General features: G+C 54.2%; 1 protein-coding gene across 7 annotated transcripts in view; it reads right to left on the reverse strand.

The window, feature by feature from the left end:
- Positions 1-1,343: 1,343 nt before the first annotated feature.
- Positions 1,344-18,922, reverse strand: part of TRIM9 (tripartite motif containing 9) — a 70,670-nt gene continuing 53,091 nt past the window's right edge. For 2 of the 7 annotated variants that reach the window (XM_064715955.1, XM_064715954.1), the window contains exons 7-13: positions 16,351-16,489; positions 11,544-11,732; positions 8,702-8,743; positions 7,636-7,659; positions 6,312-6,615; positions 5,087-5,249; positions 1,344-2,894 (exon numbers count right to left, since the gene is read on the reverse strand). In XM_064715955.1, the coding sequence (XP_064572025.1) occupies positions 2,832-2,894; positions 5,087-5,249; positions 6,312-6,615; positions 7,636-7,659; positions 8,702-8,743; positions 11,544-11,732; positions 16,351-16,489 (924 nt within the window). In that variant the 3' untranslated portion in view covers positions 1,344-2,831. The remainder of the gene's footprint in view (positions 2,895-5,086; positions 5,250-6,311; positions 6,616-7,635; positions 7,660-8,701; positions 8,744-11,543; positions 11,733-16,350; positions 16,490-18,922) is intronic. The other 5 variants (XM_064715961.1, XM_064715959.1, XM_064715957.1 and 2 more) reach the window with 4 other exon arrangements.

Consider the following 18,922-nt stretch of genomic DNA (forward strand, 5'->3'; position numbering starts at 1 on the left):
TCCTCCCCCTCCTCCTTATCCTCCTCCTCCTCCTCCTCCAGCCAGGCTTTCCAGGCTGTTTTCCCTGTTCTCCCTCATCCCCAGCACGGTGGGCAGCAAGGCAAGGAAATGGGATTGTGCTGCTGTGCCCCACTCAGGTGAGACCCCGCCTGCAGTGCTGCACCGAGCCCTGGGAAGGCATCGGGAGGATGTGCAGCTGCTGGGGGAGGCCAGAGGAGGCCCTGGAGCTGCTCCAAGGGCTGGAGCCAGGCTGGAGAGCTGGGGGTGCTCACCTGGAGAGGAGAAGGCTCCAGGGAGAGCTCAGAGCCCCTGGCAGAGCCTGAAGGGGCTCCAGGAGAGCTGGAGAGGGACTTTGGAGGAAGACCTGGAGTGGCAGGATGAGGAAATGGCTTTGCAGTGCCAGAGGGCAGGATTAGATTAGATTAGATCCATGCAGACGCTTCCACCCAGAGAGTAACTGAATCACAGAATCATGGAATGGTTTGGGTTGGAAAAGAGCTTAAAAATCATTTAGTTCCACCCCGTGCCATGGGCAGGGACACCTTCCACTATCCCAGGTTGCTCCAGGCCCTGTCCAGCCTGGCCTTGAACACCTCCAGGAATGGGGCAGCTACAGGGCAAGCTGTGCCAGGGCCTCACCACCCTCACAAGGAAGAATTTCTTCCCAATAACCCATCTAAATCTCTCCTCTGTCAGTATAAAACCATTCCCCCTTGTCCCAGTGCCACAGATGCTCTGGCCCTGGGCTGTTCCCTGTGCTGTACACGACTTTCAGGCTGGTTTTACATGCTGCAGGGAAGATGCAGTTTCCTGTATCTCCGGTGTTCCTGGCACATTCCCACTCTGGAAGGAACAAGCATCCTTCTGAGATGCACTTCATGCATTAGCATTTTCTTCTTTAGCCCTGGACTGGAGCCCGTGATGAGCTCAGAGGCTGCACATTGAAAACCTCTCCTGAGCCACTCTGGGAAAACAGAGCAGGCACTGATATCCCAGCAGCGAGTCCTTCTCACGGCCCTGGGAGAACTCTCCACGCTGTTCCCTTGGAAATGGCTCCCCCTCCACCGATCCCTTTGAATTTTGCCTCTATTTCATCTCCCTGGGGAGATGGTGCTCTGTATCCATTCCTCCCTCCTTCCAGGGATCCAGGGGCTTCTCTGGGCAAGCAGTGCCAGGGCCTCCCACCCTCACAGCCAAGAATTCCTTCTCCATCAGCTCCCATGGCCCTCTCCCTCCCATTGAGCGAGTTCTGTCCATTCTCTGCTGCTGCCTCTGGCCAAGGATGTGCACCAGGGGGGATGAGATGGGAAGTGAAGCACAGAGATGCTCGGGAAGCTCTGCCCTTCTCTGGTAAAAGTCCTTTATTAGAACGGCAAACATGACATTGTCGTCAGTACAGCGGCTGTGTGCGGCTACCATCGCGCAACGGGGGGACGACTCTTACAATCACTGGGACTCTAAGAAGCACCATGGACACCCTAAAGAACGGGGGATGACTGAGGCTGAGAGAGGAGCCCCGGGTGAGCCGGCCACGGGGGCTCCTCAGGAATCCACCCAGCAGCTCTGCCCGGCGTTGTCCCGCAACACGGCTCGGGCAGCTGGGAGGAACTCCTCGGCGGGAGTCAACGAGATAGCACCCATCCAATAAATTAGGAAAACCTAATGCTAGAGCAACAAGGGGCTGTCCTAGAGGAGGGCAGGCTGGCAGGGAATGGGCTATTTACATTTGTCTTTCTGCTGGGCCGGCGCTCCCGTCGCATCCCGCCCGGAGCCGGGCTGGGAGCGCTCCCGGTGCCCGTCCCGGCTCCGCGGGGACAGCGAGGGGACAGCGCATGCAGGCGCTCTCGGCTCCACACGGGGCTGGCACCGTTCCTCTCCTGCCTCTGGATTACCAGAAAGTGGAGCAGGGGATGGCGGCCGATGGGAACTGCTGCCGGCAGCAGGCGCGCGTTCCTGAGTGCGGGGCTGTGGCCAGCTCTCCTTCCTCCCCATCCCATCCCATCCCATCCCATCCCATCCCATCCCCACCCCCGGGCTCTCGGTCAGGCCCTCGCTGCAGGATGAATTCTCTGGTGATTGGAAGGACACTATCAGTTGAATTTAAGGCTAGGCTTTATATGGCAACTATAAAAAAATAAACACTAATCTCCAAAGAGCCGGGCGAGGGCTCTCCGGTCTATGGCTGTGCACCGAGGTGTGGGGGGCCCCTGGAGAGCCCCCCGTGGGCGTTCAGCACCCGACCAAGGGCCTGCCAGCACCCGGGGCACCTGGGGACAGGACGGCCACCCCCTGCCCCACAGAGATGCCCCAGGGGGACACAGGACAGAGTGGGGTGTTCCGGTAAGGACATGGAGACTGACTGGTAATCCAGGACCCACCTCTACACATGACCGAGGGTGCTCTGCAAGAAAGGCCGCAGGGGAAAGAAATAATCCTGCAAAGTAACCAGGCTGGCGTGGGCAGAAGCGTTCCCGTGTGGGGTCCCTCGGGCTGCCCCCACGGGCGGGGAAAGCGAGACAGAACTGCCCCCCTCCCCCAAAACCCCAACTCAAATCAGGAAAACCAAACCTAAAAGCAGACACAGGAGAACAGCTCAGGCTACCTAGGTACTTCATCAGCCAAGGAGAGCTAAAGAGCAAAGCGCACACACACGGGACAGCGCGGAGGCCGGAGAGCGGAGGCGGCCCAAAGCCGGGATCTTCCTTCCTGATTCCTTCCCCATCTCCGCCAGAGGGACCCGGCAGCTGGGCAGGGACCTGGCCTTGTCCTGCAGGAGGGAACGGGCTGGCTCCTCTCAGCCCGAGAAGAGGCAGCCGGCTCCGGGAGCATCCTCAGGGCATGGCCGAGCGCGAAGCGTAGAACTCGGGCACGGGCAGCCCGGTGTGCAGCGTCACCTGCAGGGACAGACACGGGCCTCAGCTGTGTCCCAGCGTGCCTGCTGTGGCAGCTGGCACATGGTCCCCAGAGAGGGCAGGAGCAGCGCTGGGACAGGCAGGGTGTGACTGGGGATGCGGGTGTCCCCACAAGTGTGGCAGTGGCTCCATCTGGCTTGTTCCTCACTTTTCTGTGCTGCTGGAGTGAGCTGGGACTGCTGGTAGCAAGCCCCAAATATTCCCAGCTGGCTGTGTACAAATCCCACAGCTGGCTGCCAGAGAGGTGGGACATGGCAGGAGCTGGCTCTTTGTGCAGGTGACGTGGACAAAGGGGGACCTGAAGGACAGTGAAGACATCAGAGGAGATCCTGGAGAAGCTGAGTGGGGATGGGGACAGAGAGGGGACAGGGACGGTGGAGGGGATGTGGCTCTTTGCTGGTGGGAGGAGGGAGCTTTGTGGTGGGGAAGCTGAGCAGCATCAGGATGTTGGGGCAGGGCCATGCTCACACAGGCACTGGTGAAATTCAGCTCCCTCCCTCTCCTCCCTCCCTTCATTTGGGAGGAGAGCACAATTCCTCCTTTTATTGCAGCAGCAGCATTTCCCCCTTCAGATACAGATTTGAAGAAAACTGTCTAAAATACAGAGATTTCCCTCCTAATTAGAGTTGCTTTCAATTAGGCATATACCTCTGAAAAAGCATAATAAATGGCTTGGCTTAATTAGCAGCCTTTGATCAGCATCCCAAGGGATTCCTGTGCTGTCAGGGGGTTTAGGCACTGCCTTGCCCAGGGAACTCTCAAAGCCAAGGGGCTCCAGAGAAGCCTTGTCCCTTATGGCAGTGTAGAGGACTGAGGTAGGAGTTAAACCCAGCACTCAGCAGGATGTTTTTACCACACCAAATTAATACAGCACCTCTAAACCCAGCATAGACAACAAGGGATTCGTTAGTGTTTCCTAATTAAACATTTCTCCAAGCCAGGCAGACTCCCCTGCCAGTGAGACCCTTGGGGTGGGAAAATTTGGCCAGGATGCTCCCAAAGTTTGGGGTGGTCCCAACACACCTTTGTCCCAGTGCTGCTGGAAAATTGTCACTGCCTTGGTGACAGTGCAGCAAGCCCTGGATCCTGATGGACAGAGCAGAGCATGTGCTAATCCATGGATCCCTGAATCACAATGATCCTGATGGACAGGGCACACCATGCCCTAATCCATGGATCCCTGAGTCACAGAGGCCACTTGGTGCCTCTGCCCTTGCACAGAGGTGATCATAAAATCCCAGAATGGTTTGGGTTGGAAGTGACCTCAAATCCCATCCCATTCCACCCCCTCCATGGGCAGGGACACCTTCCACTGTCCCAGGTGGCTCCAAGCCCTGTTCAGCTTGGACTTGGACACTTCCAGGGATCCAGAGGCAGCCACAGCTGCTCTGGGAATTCTATTCCAGGGCCTCCCCACCCTCAGAGAGAAGAGTTTCTTCCCAATATCCCATCTCCTCCTGCCCTTTGGGAAGCCATTCCTCCTTCTCCTGTCACTCCAGGCTGTGTTCCAAAGCCCCTCTCCAGATCTGACGCCCACTGGGCACCCTGAGATGATCCATCCTGTGTCCTTGGATGTGCCTGGGCATTGTGCAGGGTTGGGGTGCAGGCAGTGCCAGGGGGGATGTGCCCAAGCCAGGGTGTGCAGGATTCCCTGGGACAGAGGAGAGCGGGGACGTGGTCAGTGAGAAGAGAAATGAAAGATGGAAATACCAGATTGGTGGCACCGCTTGGGGATGTTCAGGAGAGCTGAGAGCTTGGGAGAGAGGGAGAGAAGAGGGGTTTGAAATGTCCCAGAGGCAAACAGGCTTTGAAAGGTGCCCCTCTCCCTGGTGATGGTCCATCCAGGACCTGGGAGAGCTGTAGGAGCTGGTGAGGCTCTTGTGAGGGAGCATCACAAACACAGTTATCGAGGAGGGCTGGAGAACCCTGGTGCTTCAGCAGCCCTGAGGGAGGAACCTGGAGTGAGAGATGAGGCTACAGGGGGGCCTGTCCTGATTCTGGAGACTCACAGGTGGTTTAGAGCGCAAATTCAGCTCCTTCCAAGCCACCTTTGCTGCACAAGAACCCTCCTGCTCCTGCAGTGACAGCAGCATGAGGGGCAGTGTGACAGCAAGGTCACCATTCCCAGTGCTGGCAATGTCACACCTGCTCCAGAGAGCCCGACCAAGCCGTACCTGCACGTTCCTGTTGAGGCTGACGGCAGGGAAGAAGAGACCCTCCAGGTTCTCAAAGGCCACGGGCCCTTGCTGGTCCTCGTTGATGGAGAAGGTCAGAGTCCTCCTGGTCAGATCCAGCAGCACTCCCACCGTGGCCCCTTTCGTGATCCCGCCCTCCGTTCTGTGGGGGGAAAAGGCTGAATGGCCCCCGTGCTCCTGGCTCAGGCCATGGAGATCAAGGACTGATGATGGTGAACACCACAACTCACCCAGGAGCCAGGCCATGACCTGCTGCCATCCCAGCCACGCTCACCATTCCCTGGGAACCTCCTCCTCTACCCTCCCATGGAGCTGCTCTCCTCTTGCCATGAAAAGCCACCCTGAGAGCAGCTACAGCCACACAACCACGGGGGAAAGCAGGTGGAACTGTGGAGCAAAGCCACACCAGAACCTGCTGATCCACCAGGGAAAGGCCTGCAGGAAGGTGACCCCAGGCTCTCCCCGAAGTCCCCAGTCCCACGTGGAACAGGAGCAGTGGCTCAGGGATCAAGGCAAATGTTGCTGCAGGAGTTGCAAGGATTTGGCTGTTACTGGGAAGGGGATGCCAACAGGAAGAGCCAGCATGGAAAAAGTGGTGGCAGGCGGGGAAGGAACACTGAACAAGGCAGCACCAAGCAGGCAGGGCCTGATCCCCACTCAGGGAAGGGCACATCCTCCAGCAGAGATGACCAGGATTGATGTCACCCTCCCCGTGGACACTTGCAGGTGCCACTCTCAAAGCCACAGGCTCTTTGGGCTGGGGTGTCTGGGGGAAGCCCCTGTCCCTGCCTGATGCAGTTCCTTTGGGGGGATCCCTGGGGGGCCCCCTAAGCTGTGTGTTCGCTGGTAGCTGCAGGCAGGCAAGGAGACTCCACATGGCTTCTGAGGGTGCTCATTAGATGAGGGTTTTTTGGGGGTCCCATCCCCAGTAGCAGCATGGTTTGTGAGGGAGAAGGGGGAAAAGGGAAGGAGGGGGAGAGAGGGAGAGCCTGGGGAGAAAAGGGCCAAGAGAGAGTCTGGTCTGCCCCCAAAGCTTAACAGGGAGATTCAAAGTGGGCACAGAATAAGCCTTGGGCCAATGGGATTACAGATCCACGACACTTCAGGGGAGAGGATCACAGACTTGGAATAATCCCTACATTTTCAAGGGGTGAGACAGAGCAAACCACTGAACTAAACTGCAGCACCACAGCTGCCCACGTACCTGTTGGTGTGGGAGTTGTTGTGCATGAACCAGCTGCGGTTGTTGTCCACGTACATGGCCCAGGCCTTGTCGTCCTTGCCCAGCATGGCATCCTTGAGCACGTCGATGCGCGCCACGCCGAAGGCCGGGTCGGGGTGGTTGTCGTAGCGGTCGATGGACAGCTCCCAGTAGTGCAGCCCTTTGGAAAAGCCCGTTTTGCCCAGCACCACCCTGTCGTCGTAGCTGTTGCAGGTGACAGTCAGGTTGTCATTGGAAAAGATGATGTCAGCGTGGGCAGAGGAGGGGTCGAAAGAGAACCAAGCAACTGGAACACACAAACAAGGCGGGGTTAGCGCGGTGGGGACGCGCCGGGGCCGCGGGCAGCGACACGGACGGGGCATGCTGCATGCAGGACACGGAGCTTCCACCAGGGAGGGACAACTTCCACCACAGAGAGACAACTTCCACCACGCAGGGATGCTCTGAGCTCCTGTGGCTGCAGCTGCCAGTGTGCCTGAGGTTTTATGGCCAGGACTTGGAGGAGTTTCGCTCTTGCTGCTCCGTGGTTGCCAATGTCTCAGCTCGTGAGCCTGCAGGATCCTCAAGGCCTCCTAAAATTTGGCCCTTGCAGGAGATGTGATCCTCACCAGGTCTCCAGGCTCTAACAGAATTATGGAATCGTGGAAGGGTTTGGGTTGGAAGGGATCTTAAAGCCCATCTTGTTCCAACTGCTGCCATGGCAGGGACACCTTCCACTATCCCAGGTTGCTCCAAGCCCTGTCCAGCCTGGCCTGGAATGTAACTTACTCTCAGGACCGAGTGTTATCAGTTTGCAGAGTCAGGTCAGTGTGGGAAGGGAACTGAGGATCAGCAGATAAACTCTGTGTGTGTATTTAAGGGCTGTTTTTGGGAACCAAAAGCACACACAAAGGTCTTCATTCACTGAGTCACACAAAGAAACCTCCCTGCCAGGCAACGAGCCACACCTACGACAAGAACTCATGGGAAGGCTGGAAAATGCCCCAAAACCTCCAGGATTCCGTAGGGCTGCTGGTTTGAATGCACAGGACCTGGTTACTGCAAATCTGACAGACACAGTGTCACATCCTCGACAAGACACAGGGACAGGGAGTCATTGACAAGCCACCAGCCCGGTTCCCCAGGTGGTTTCCTCCAGCTGAAAACGTGAACTGACACATCCAACAGAACACTCTGGCGGCTTGAAAAACAAAACCACTCGTGTGAGACCGGTCGACTCTGGTTTATTGGAAGGCTGCACAGGACAGCTGCCATGCACGCGGCCGCCCCGCGCCGCCCGCGCTCCCCGCGCACGGGGGTGCCGTACCTGCCACCATTTTTTTAATGTCAACTGTGGTCATCCCCAGGGAAAGGCATGCAGGAGAGAAAACAGCACGTCAGGTTGGGTGGGGGAGAGAAGGAGAAACCATTCCTGCTTGTCTGGGGCTCCGGCCAGAGCATGGATCTGTTGGCAGTTTGCATCATGGTGGGGCGAGAGGCGCGAGGATGGGCTGGGGCTGTTGGAGGGTGCAGGGTGAGCAGGGAACCCCACAGGGCTGCAGGCTCCTTCTGCAGGGGAATGGGCAGGACTGGCTCTGCGACAGCCTGAAGAGGACAGGCAAGCAGCAGCCCCCTTGCTTTAATTAGCTGCAAAAGGGCTAATTGCATCCAGGGCATTTGGCCCATGTTCAAGTGCCTTAAAATGAGCAGGGATGTGCACTGAGAATCATGGAATGGTTTGGGTTGGATGGAACCTTAAAATTCGTCCAGTTCCACCCACTGCCATGGGCAGGGATACCTTCCACTATCCCAGGTTGCTCCAACCCGGCCTTGGGCACTGCCAGGGATCCAGGGGCAGCCACAGCTGCTCTGGGCACCTGTGCAAGGGCCTGCCCACCCTCACAGCCAGGAATTCCTTCCCCAAATCCAACCTAAAACCCTGCCCTCTTTCAGTTCAAAAGAGAAGGAGAGCAGAAGAATCAGTGCTCAATTACAAGGCCATTTCCAGAGCACTGACCTCAGGCTTCCCTTTAAAACCATTATTGGGAAAACCAAAATGCCTTTACAACATCCAGCCACCATAACCTCTCCAAATTTGCCTCCCGTCTAGGGCAATGGTGGAGTTCCCATTCTTGGATTTAAAAGCCTTGTGGATGTGGCACTTGGGGACATGGCTCAGTGGTGGCCTTGGCAGTGCTGGGGAATAGTTGGACTCAGAGGGCTTTTCCAACCTCAACAATTCCATGATTCTGTCACATCCAGGAGTGCTCTGCAAGCAGGGTATGAGCAAGAAATGCTGCTCAGTCGCCAAAGAAAAGATAAAAAAGCAAAAAGAATAAAAAGAATGAAGCAACAGGCAGGAGGTGCCAGTTAATTGTAATTAAGATACTTGCCTAATTGGGAGTAAGGCGATCCTTGTGAGTCAAAATTGCATCCTATAAAGAGATACTACATTTCACACATCACAGCTAAGGAACAACAACCTCCTGACAAACACTCTGAGCATTTCATTGCTAATTAAGCATCCAGCAGCCACGGGAGGCCTGATTCATTAAAAGCCAGAGGGCACGGAGAGGGGTGGCAAACACAGCCTGGGAGTTTGAGTGTGGACTGGATAAAGCCTGACTGCTCAGGATGCCAAATTATTCTGCTTTTCTCCAGAAAAAGGCAGGAAATTTTAGCTTTGGTGGAGTATCTTGGCTGCTTGGTAAAGATTGTCTAAACTGACTGGAAAACCACTCCTTGAAGGACAAGAATTGGGGAAAAGGCAGCTCCTGATGGGTCTGGGGTGGGATGGAGCTGGAATGGAGATCCTTGGGGGCTGACGCCTGCCTCAGACCCCAAAGGGCTGTAGCTTCATCAGCTCCAAGGGCAGGATGTGTTGGGGTGCCCTTCATGCTCCTGTGCCTCATTGCATGCACCTCATGGGAGCCAGGGACTGACCCGGGAGCTTGTCCTGACCCAGGGGATTGCTCTGCTCCAGGAGCTTGTCCTGATCCAGTTTTTTCTTACCTAGAAGCTTGTCCTAATCCAGAAGCTTGCCCTGATCCAGGAGCTTGTTCTGACCTAGGGGCTTGTCCTGTTCCAGGAGTTTTTCCTGACCTAGGGGCTTGTACTGATCCTCCTGGATCAGGACCTAGGAGCTTGCCCTGATCCAGTTTTTTCTTACCTAGAAGCTTGTCCTCATCCAGGAGCTTGTCCTGACCTAGGGGCTTGTCCTGATTCAGGAGTTTTTCCTGATCAAAGGGCTTGTCCTGATCCAGCTTTTTCTTACCTAGAAGCTTGTCCTGATCCAGGAGCTTGTCCTGACCTAGAGGCTTGTCTTGATCCAGGAGCTTGCCCTAATCCAGGTGCTTCTCCTGACCTAGGGGCTTGCCCTGATCCAGGAGCTTGTCCTGGTCCAGGAGCTCATCCTCACCAGGAGGGGACACCAACACAAGCCCCGTGTTGGCACTGTGTGGGACAGCACTCATGAAGGGCACTGGATTTTAGGGCCACCCCTGCCCATCTCTGTGCCTGGATTTTAGGGCCACCCCTGCCCAGCTCTGTGCCTGGTCTCCCCCTCCTGCCCTGGGTGTTGGTGGGAAGGCACCTGGCTGTGGTTGTGCTCCGTGCTGTGCCAAGAGGCTCCTCCTGAGGCTGCTTTAATGAATCCTGCCCCGTGTCCCGACTCCAGCTCCGCTCCTCCAGGGCTCCGCGCATCGCTGCGCTCCAAAGCTCTCATGAGGGACACACAGACCCTGTTGTGGCTGTCAGGACCCCGATTTTCCCTGTCCCCCCACCCCAGAGTGGGGCTGCAGAAGGTGCAAGGTGCACACACGGGTTTGGCTCACGGGCAGCACGGGAGGGTCCCGGGACCCCGGACACAAAGGAAGGAACGTCCGTAACAAAACAGCGTTGGAAGCCATCAGCTCACAGCAGCACGATGAGAAATCAAACACAAAAAGCACAAAGAAAAGAAAGTCTGCAGGGTCCCCTCCCCTCCACCCTGGTTATTCTGGCAAGGGTCATGCTGCAGCATTCCTCATTCCGTGTTATGGGATGGAAGTCAAACAATCGGGGGCCCCCATTCTTCCAGGGCTTCCACCAGAGAAAGGTGGGAATGAATGCCTTTGGAGCGGTGTAAATCCAGAGTGGTGGAAGAATCAGGGCCCAGGATCTTTAGCAACAGAAGATGTGCAAAGATTGGTTAGAAAACAGCTCTGAGAGATCCCTGTGGCTCCTTGCTGGCTGCCCACATCCATCCCTCACTGTGCCTGAGCTGCCCCCATCCCAGCACAGCCCATTATTCCAGGCAGCACACAGATCGAGCTCGTGTGGGGCTGCCGGGCCACAGAGGCAGCACAGGACAGGGGTGGGGTCTGTGCTCTGCAGGAAACAGGGCCTTGGGATGGGCACATCTGGGGTTGGAAAAGCCGAGCCCAGTGCTCAAAGCCCCACGTCTCCAGGCCCTAAGTCGGGCTGTGAGCTGGAATCACAGAATCCCAAACTGGTTTGGGTTGGAGGGGACACAAATCAATCACCTCATTCCACAAATTACCTCATTCCACAAATTACCTCATTCCACACCCCTGCTGTGGGCAGGGACACCTTCCACTATCCCTGGCTGCTCCAACCTGGCCTGGGACAGACACTTCAGGGACGGGGAGTCCTCAGTCTCTCTGAGCAACAAGCCAGAGCCTGTGTCCAGACTCGCTTCTTTCCTAAGAGGGGTCTAGATTTAACCAACCAAACTCATTTCACAGACCAAATCTCCCAGCAGAGGCTGCGTTTCCTGGTTGTGCTCGGAAAGGAAAGCTTGGGGATATTCCCACAGGTTTCACCCAGGGAATGCCTTTTCTGATTAACCCTTGACACAAGCTCAACACAAACCAGAAATGAGGAATCTTCTAGAGGAAAGTGTCCCTGCCCATACCAGGAGGTTGGAAGCTTTAAGGTCCCTTCTAACCCAACCCATTCAGGGATTTATGATCACCAAAGGGCTCAGCTTTGCCAAGAGCAGCACCCAGGTAAGGAATGACTGTGCTGCTCCATCAGCCCACACCTGAAACACCCCAGGAGAAGCAACCACTGACCCCCCTGGGCGGCAGGAGCAGGCCACTGACAAACAGAAAGAATTCCCACTGCCATCTGCGTGTCATGGCAAAAACAAACACAACAGAACAGAACAAACAGAGAGTTTGGAGATGCCCAGAAGCACAGACCAAGAGGCAAGGCCAGAGGTGCTCAGCTCACCGGCTGAATTCAGGGACTGTAAGGAGGAATGCAAGCTCAGCTGGTGGGCCGAAGATCTTAGCTCAAAGTAGGATCTCCCCGAGAAGCTGGGTTGCAGGTTAAGGGTGGAGGAGAAAGGACTCATTCTACGAAGCTGCGATCTTTCCAAAGGCACTGGGAAAGGGAGGGTCTGCTCTTCTGACTGCGTGTCTAAACGTAAGATCAAGGCAAACTGCACATCAGACACGGGCTCTCTGCTGCTGGGCAGAGAGCAGCAAACAGCTCTGAGAGGTCCCTGAGGAATGGCTGGTGCTGGGCAGCCCACAGAGACCCTTCAGGGCAGCCTGGCAGCAAGGAAATCATGTTCATCTTCCAAAGGGTCCCCGTGACAAATTCAAAAATTCAACTGGTTTTCTGTAAAGGGGGGGGGTTCTGCATCTCTTCACAGTAATGCACCTAAAAGAATCCACAGGTTACCATGCACATGTCCCATCGTGCTTTAACACATCCCAAACCTTTTCCCAGGGGTGGGAAACCCAGCTGGCGACATTTTGCAGGGCTGTGCTAAGCTCCAGCACCCTAAGAACCACCAAGCACCCACCTTACTCAAGGGTTGTTCGGGAGGTTGTGTTCTTGGTATCCCTTTGTACCTGTCAAAACACATCTGAGCCTTACAGCAAGAATTTTACCTGTGGCATTCACAGCAAAAATGATGTCAGAGCAGAGGGAACCTCTGGGGTCATTGGTTCCTGTTCCCTGCTACCACAGTCACCTCCCACAGTTTCCTCCCTGACCTCTTCCAGGACTGTGTTAACATGAAAATGTAGAATCCACCATCCACACACTCACACTGCATCCCCCAGCCTTCCCAGCTCTGCTGTGAGAATGGACTGAGCTGGGAATTGTGTTAAAACAGATAAAAAAGGGAACATTTCCTTGCATGGTGGTTGTAACTTCTGCAATTTGCTGCTGCTGCTGTGGCCCAGGCTGTGGAAGCAAAGGGTGTCAGTGGGGTCAGAGGAGAGAAATTATTGCACAACAGCCAATAAACAGAGCTCAAAGTTTGTTTATTAGTTTAGCTTCTAACCCTACCAGGAGTGAGAGTAACTACTACCACGAGTGGCTGTGCTCATGGCTCTCCCTGATTAACCCCTCACATCCCTGAGGCTCCCTGCAGGCTGGTCCCCCTGGGGCTGCTCAACCTTTAAAAACCCTGGTTGCTGCTCAGGGTCACTCCATGGATGGTCAGGAATTTAAAGTTGGGCTCCAGATGAGGAGCTGGGCTTGAAAGAAAAGGTTCTGGTGCTTGGCTTGGCTGAGGAAGGGAGGAGGGAGCTCTGGGCCTGGAGAGAGGCCTGGGAGGAACTGCCGAGCTCCATTTCTCCATCTCCACCTGGTCCTTCATCCTGACACCCAGAGCATGGAAAGAGGACAGCAGGAGTCTGGCCAGAGGCCAGGAAATCTGCTGGATGAGGGAAAAGCAGCAGAGCAGGGGCTGCCCAGCTCAGGGAGGAGGAGGAGGAGGCTGGGAGAGACCCCAGGGCCAAGCTCTGGGACATGTCTGTGTCCTGGGTCACCTTGGGAACTTCCAGACTCACTTCCCAGCCCACAGCTGAGCTTCTTTCAGGTGCTGGAGAAACAGAGGTTAAGGCAGAGCCTTGGGCTAAGATGTGACAGAGCAATCCCAGGGGTTGTGTGGAACAGCCCCAAATAGCTCAGGAGGGGACACAGTCCAAGGCAAGGATGTCACCTTCCACCCTGCTGCCCCTTGGCTGTGCTGGGGACAGGGATCTCCATCCCTGGGAAGCCCCAGCACATGGAAGGGCTCAGGAGCTCAGACCTTCTCCCAGCCTTGTCCTGCTGGTGGCACCAAGGACCAGCTCTGAAGAGTGACCTGCCACAGTTTCCCTGGGGAGGAGCAGAAGGTGCCTCTCCCAAGGGCTGGGAAGATGCTCCTGCTGCAGATTCCTGCCTGCGCTGCCTTCCCATGGGATTTTCCACCAGGCAGTTGCTGTGGCCGTTTGCCTGGGCAGCACCTGCAGGGCCCCAGACACATCCCCTTCTTCTCATCCTGGTTCTCTTCAGATGCTGAACCCTGCAAGGCCTTTTGCTCCCCACTACCCTCTGCTCACAGGAAGCAGAGGAAAAGCTTCAGTTCCCTTGCACAGGCTGCAGATGAAGATCTCATGGGCCAGAGCTACAAACCAGCTCTTCAATGCCAGAATTCCTCAGAGCCACTTACAGCAGGACAGCCAGAGATTCAGAGCAGTTCAGAGAGATTCTCTCTTCACATCCAGCCCATCCCTTTTTTGTCCTCTCTTCCCACACAACCACTTTGCAGGAAGCTGCAGAGCTTGGCTGAAGGGAAAAGCTCAGCCTACTTCAGACAAAATAGCTCTTAAGAAGGGCTGATGGTGCTCTAAAAGCCAGGAATAAAAGCCCAAGCCAGGGCTGTGATGTGCTCCTTTCACAGGCACTGGGATATCCGGAAGCTGCACACACAGATGTGATTTATTTCTCTTTCAATCCCAAAGAGCTCAGGCAGCTTCTAAGAGCACAAAATGCTCCAGGCCCGTTTGACTTTTTCTCCCTGCTCTTTTTTTTTTGTGCTGGAATAACAAATGCAAGAGCTCATTCAAGTGAAAAGGCTGAATGAATGCAGCCAAGGAGATGGAACTTCTCCGTGGTGGCACAGCCCTGCTGGGACCACAAGCAGCTATTTTCTCCCAGATTCCTTTGTATTTTGGAGCTTGGCTCAAGGTGAGAACACCTCTGAGAGGCAATCAAAGCTGGGAAGATCATAGAGGGGACCCTGTCAACTCCTGGCTGGGACAACTTCAAGCCCAGCTGGTTTTGATGAGGAAATTGTGTCTCAGATGTGTCGTGTGAGGCACAGAGGAGATGAGAAGTCACAGCTCTGCTGTCTCCTGCCAAGGCTGGCGTGGGAGCTGTTGACCTTCAGGCTTTGGCCAGCCTGGCACGGGGCTGGATGCAGCTCATCCCCTCCCTGCATCTCCAGAGGAACTCCTGCAGCTCCTGTGCTGCTGGTGCTCAGTTTGCAAACAGGCACTGAGGTGTCTCTGACAGACGTGCCAAGGCCTCTGTGCTGTGCTGTGCCCTCCCTGCCTCTCCTGTGAGAAGTTTGTCACAGTTTTGCTGTCTGCTCTAGCTCTGAGTGAATCCCATTCCTGGCTGACCTGCCCTTTCCAAACTGGAATGGTGATCTGCAGGCAGCAAGGGAAATTAGCTTAATTTCTCCAGGAGAAACAAGCTTGCTCTGCTTTTGTCTTCTACTTTTCCAGCAAAAATCCCATTTTGCTCCTTGCTGAAAGCCCCCAGGGCTGCTCTGTGGCTCTCCCCTTCCTTCCACCCCCCAGCAGCCCCACGAGCTGTGTGTGCTCCCTTCTGATCCCGGCTGCCAGCCAGCTGGGTGCTGCTGTCAAAAACCCTCACACGGCTTGGAAAAGAGAGATTTTCATCTGGGAGCAAGGAAAAGGGATTGCAGCAAGCGTGGAGAGCTCCCACAGAAGGGATTTGTGCCTGGAGGGGGCTGATCCCTGCCTGCCCAGCTGCAGCTCCCCACTCCCACCCCGGAGCCAGCCCCGCCACTCTCCACCTGCACGGCAGGAATAAACCAATTTTCCACCATGGATTAAGTGCCTGCTGTGACAAATGTACTTAAAGGCAGGCAGGGAGATCCCCCTGCAGCCTGCAAGGGAGGGTTTAATATTCTGAGTGGGTGTGGGGGTGATGCAGACGATGCTGCAGGGCTTCCCTGGCTCGGGAAGGACACCAAAACACGGCTCCATGGCTCTGGAAGGACACCAGGACACCAAAACACTGCTCCATGGCCCCTCTGCTCCCTGCCTGGACCCTGTGCTCATGGCATTGTGCAGGAGCAGTGCTGGCAGTGCTTTGCTTTAAATGGGCCCAATGGCAGCATCTGAGCTTCCCTTCTGTGTCACGTCACCCCAAATTCAAACACCTCCCTTCCCAGAGAGCAGCAGGCACAACTTCCCAAGGACCTGTCCTGAGAAACCTCAGGGAAGGAGAGAAAACAATTCTTATCTCTGTTCACTGCTCCTGTTGTTTATGCACATGTGGAATGTGTCAGGAAGATTGTTTACCTGAAGGGATTTGGTAATTGGACTCTGATGATGGTTGTCTGTGTTAATTAACCAATCACTCCAAGCTGTGTCCTGGCTGGCTCAGACAGCCACGGGTTTTTCATTAGTATAATATAAAACATGAGTACAGTTTTCTTTAGTATAGTATCTGTTTAGTATAGTATTAATAATATATTAGTATTAGTAATATAGAATATATATAATATATTCTATATTACTAATACTATTCTATAATGTAGAATAATTATATATATTAGTATTAGTAATATAGAATATATATTATATTTTCTGTATTACTAATACTATTCTATAATATAGAATAATTATATATATTAGTATTAGTAATATAGAATATATATTATATTTTCTGTATTACTAATACTATTCTATAATACAGAATAATTATATATTTATTAGTATTAGCAATACAGAATAGCTTAATTGTTCAGCACTCTGAATGATGGAGTCAGACCCCAATCACTGCCAGGCCTCGGGGTCTCCCTGCACTCCACACTCCCCCCGTGCCTCCCCAGAGAGCACAGGAAAGGGCTGGGATGGAGCTGCTGGCTCTGCTGGAGGCTCCTGCCCCAGCTGTGCCCAGCTGTGCCCGGCTCAGCGCTGGTGCTGCTGCAGGGCTGGCCCAGGGCGGGCAGCAGGAGCTGGGCTGGGCTCTCCGGGGCCGTGTCCAGGCCCTTCCTTACCCTCGGAAGTTTGCAGCACCAGGGTCTTGCTGTAGGGGCTGACTCCGGACTTGTTGAAGGCCTTGACACGGGCGCTGTAGGTGCTGTTGAAGTGCAGCCCATCCACTGTGCACATGGTCTCCTTGCCCACGTACACCTCCTGCAAGAAACGGCTCCTGTCAGTGCCAGGGATGGCAATGCCACTGACACACTGCACGAAAAATGCCTTTGCTAGGATCTGTTCTCCTGAGAGGCCTCAGGAACGAAATGTAAACATTGATTATCTGTGCTGTGGAAAGCAACAGGGGCATCTGTGACTGGTCTCATGTGGTTGTTTGTAATTAATGGCCAATCACAGCCCAGCTGTCTCGGACTCTCTGAGAGACACAAGATTTTATCATCATTCCTTTCCTTCCTTTGAAGCCTTCAGATGAAATCCTTTCTGCTATTCTTTTAGTGTAGTTTTAATATATGATATACTTTTAATATAATATAGTAATTTATATAATATAATCAATACGTTAATATATAATATACTATAATATACTATAATATACAATAATAATATAATATAATATAATATATTATAATATACTATAAATAATATAGTGTAATATTATGTAATGTAACAATATAATATAACATAACATAATATAATATAATATAATATAATATAATATAATATAATATAATATAATATAAATCAGCCCCTTGAAACATGGAGTCAGAGTCAGAGCCTCATCTCTTCCCTCTTCCTGGGACCCCTGTGAGCCCCACCCCAGGGAACAGCCTGGCACACCTTGGGGGGCACAGGATCCCCCTCCTGGGGGCTGGGGAGGGCTGGGGCTGAGCAAGGTGGGGTTTGTTCCCTGGGCTGCAGCTCCAGCAGGAGCTGGGGGGGTTCTGCCCCTCTGCTCTGCTCAGCTGGGATCCCACATGGAGCTCTGTCCCCAGATCTGGGGTGCAACATCGGGAGGATGTGGAGCTGCTGGAGAGAGCCCAGAGGAATCCATGGAGCTGCTCCAGGGGCTGGAGCCAGGCTGGGAGAAGAAAAGGCTCCAAGGAGAGCTCAGAGCCCCTGGCAGGGCCTGAAGGGCTCCAGGAGAGCTGGAGAGGGACTGGGGACAAGGGATGGAGGGACAGGAGCCAGGGAATGGCTCCCAGTGCCAGAGGGCAGGGATGGATGGATTTTGGGGATGAATATTACCAGCAGCAAGCACTGACCTTGTTCTCCCCACACCCATCCTGCTGCTCCCTTCCCTGCAGGTCCCACCCCTGAGCTCACTGTGAGTGAATTCACAGTGCACTGGGCTGCTCCTGTGCCTGCCCTCCGTGGATGTGAGCACGCCAGGATAATTATTGGCGTGTTGGATCAGAGAAAAATCATATTTTAATTGTGTAATTACAGCAATTTAAAGGCCCTCAGGCCTTAAACACCTCTGCTTGCTGGCAGCTGGCAAACCATGAGGCTTTCATGGCAATTAGCATGCCTTGCATGAAATATTCAGCAGCCTAAAAATATGGATTTTATGGAATGGCTTGGATTGGAATTGACCTTAAAAACCATCTTGTTCCCCTATTGCCATGGGCAGGGACACCTTCCCTGTCCCAGGCTGCTCTGAGCCCTGTCCAACCTGGCCTTGGGCACTGCCAGGGATCCAGGGGCAGCCACAGCTGCTCTGGGTAACAAGAGCTTCAGACTTTGAGCTTCCAAGTCAAGGTGGCCACTGGAAAGGCATTTGCACCCCCTCAAATCACCCTGCACCCCAAACCCCACACTGTGTCTGCACCATCTGCTTCCCTGGGCAACCCAGCAGGGAAGGCACGACCTAAAAAAATAATATGAGGATAAATCTTGTGGCAGGGAATCCCTGGAGGCAGAACCCCTCAAATCCTGTGAAAGGGAATTCCTGGAAACAGAACATCCCCAAATACTGTCTCAGGAATCCCTAGAGGCAGAACATCCCCCAAATCCCATAGCAAGGAATCCCTGGAGACAGAACATGCCCCCAAATCCTGCGAAAGGGAATCCCTGGAGGCAGAACATCCCCCCAAATCTTGTCTCAGGAATCCCTGGAAGCAGAACATCCCCCAAATCCCATGGCAAGGAATCCCTGGAGGCAGAATATCCCCCAAATCCTGTCTCAGGAATCCCTGGAAGCAGAACATCCCCCAAATCCTGTGAAAGGGAATCCCTAGAGGCAGAACATCCCCCAAATCCTGTGAAAGGGAATCCCTGGAGACAGAACATCCCCAAATCCTGTCTCAGGAATCCCTGGAGACAGAACATCCCCCAAATCCTGTGGCAGGGAATCCCTGGAGCTGGAACACCCCCATAAATCTCATGGCAGGGAACCCCTGGGGGTAGAACATCCCCCAAATCCTGCGAAAGGGAATCCCTGGAGACAGAACATCCCCCAAATCCTGTCTCAGGAATCCCTGGAGACAGAACATCCCCCAAATCCTGTGAAAGGGAATCCCTGGAGGCAGAACATCCCCAAATCCTGTCTCAGGAATCCCTAGAGGCAGAACATCCCCCAAATCCCACGGCAAAGAATCCCTGGAGGCAGAACATCCCCCAAATCCTGTGTCA

The sequence above is a fragment of the Zonotrichia leucophrys genome, chromosome 5, assembly GCF_028769735.1.
Source record: "Zonotrichia leucophrys gambelii isolate GWCS_2022_RI chromosome 5, RI_Zleu_2.0, whole genome shotgun sequence".
NCBI classification, from domain to species: Eukaryota; Metazoa; Chordata; class Aves; order Passeriformes; family Passerellidae; genus Zonotrichia; species Zonotrichia leucophrys.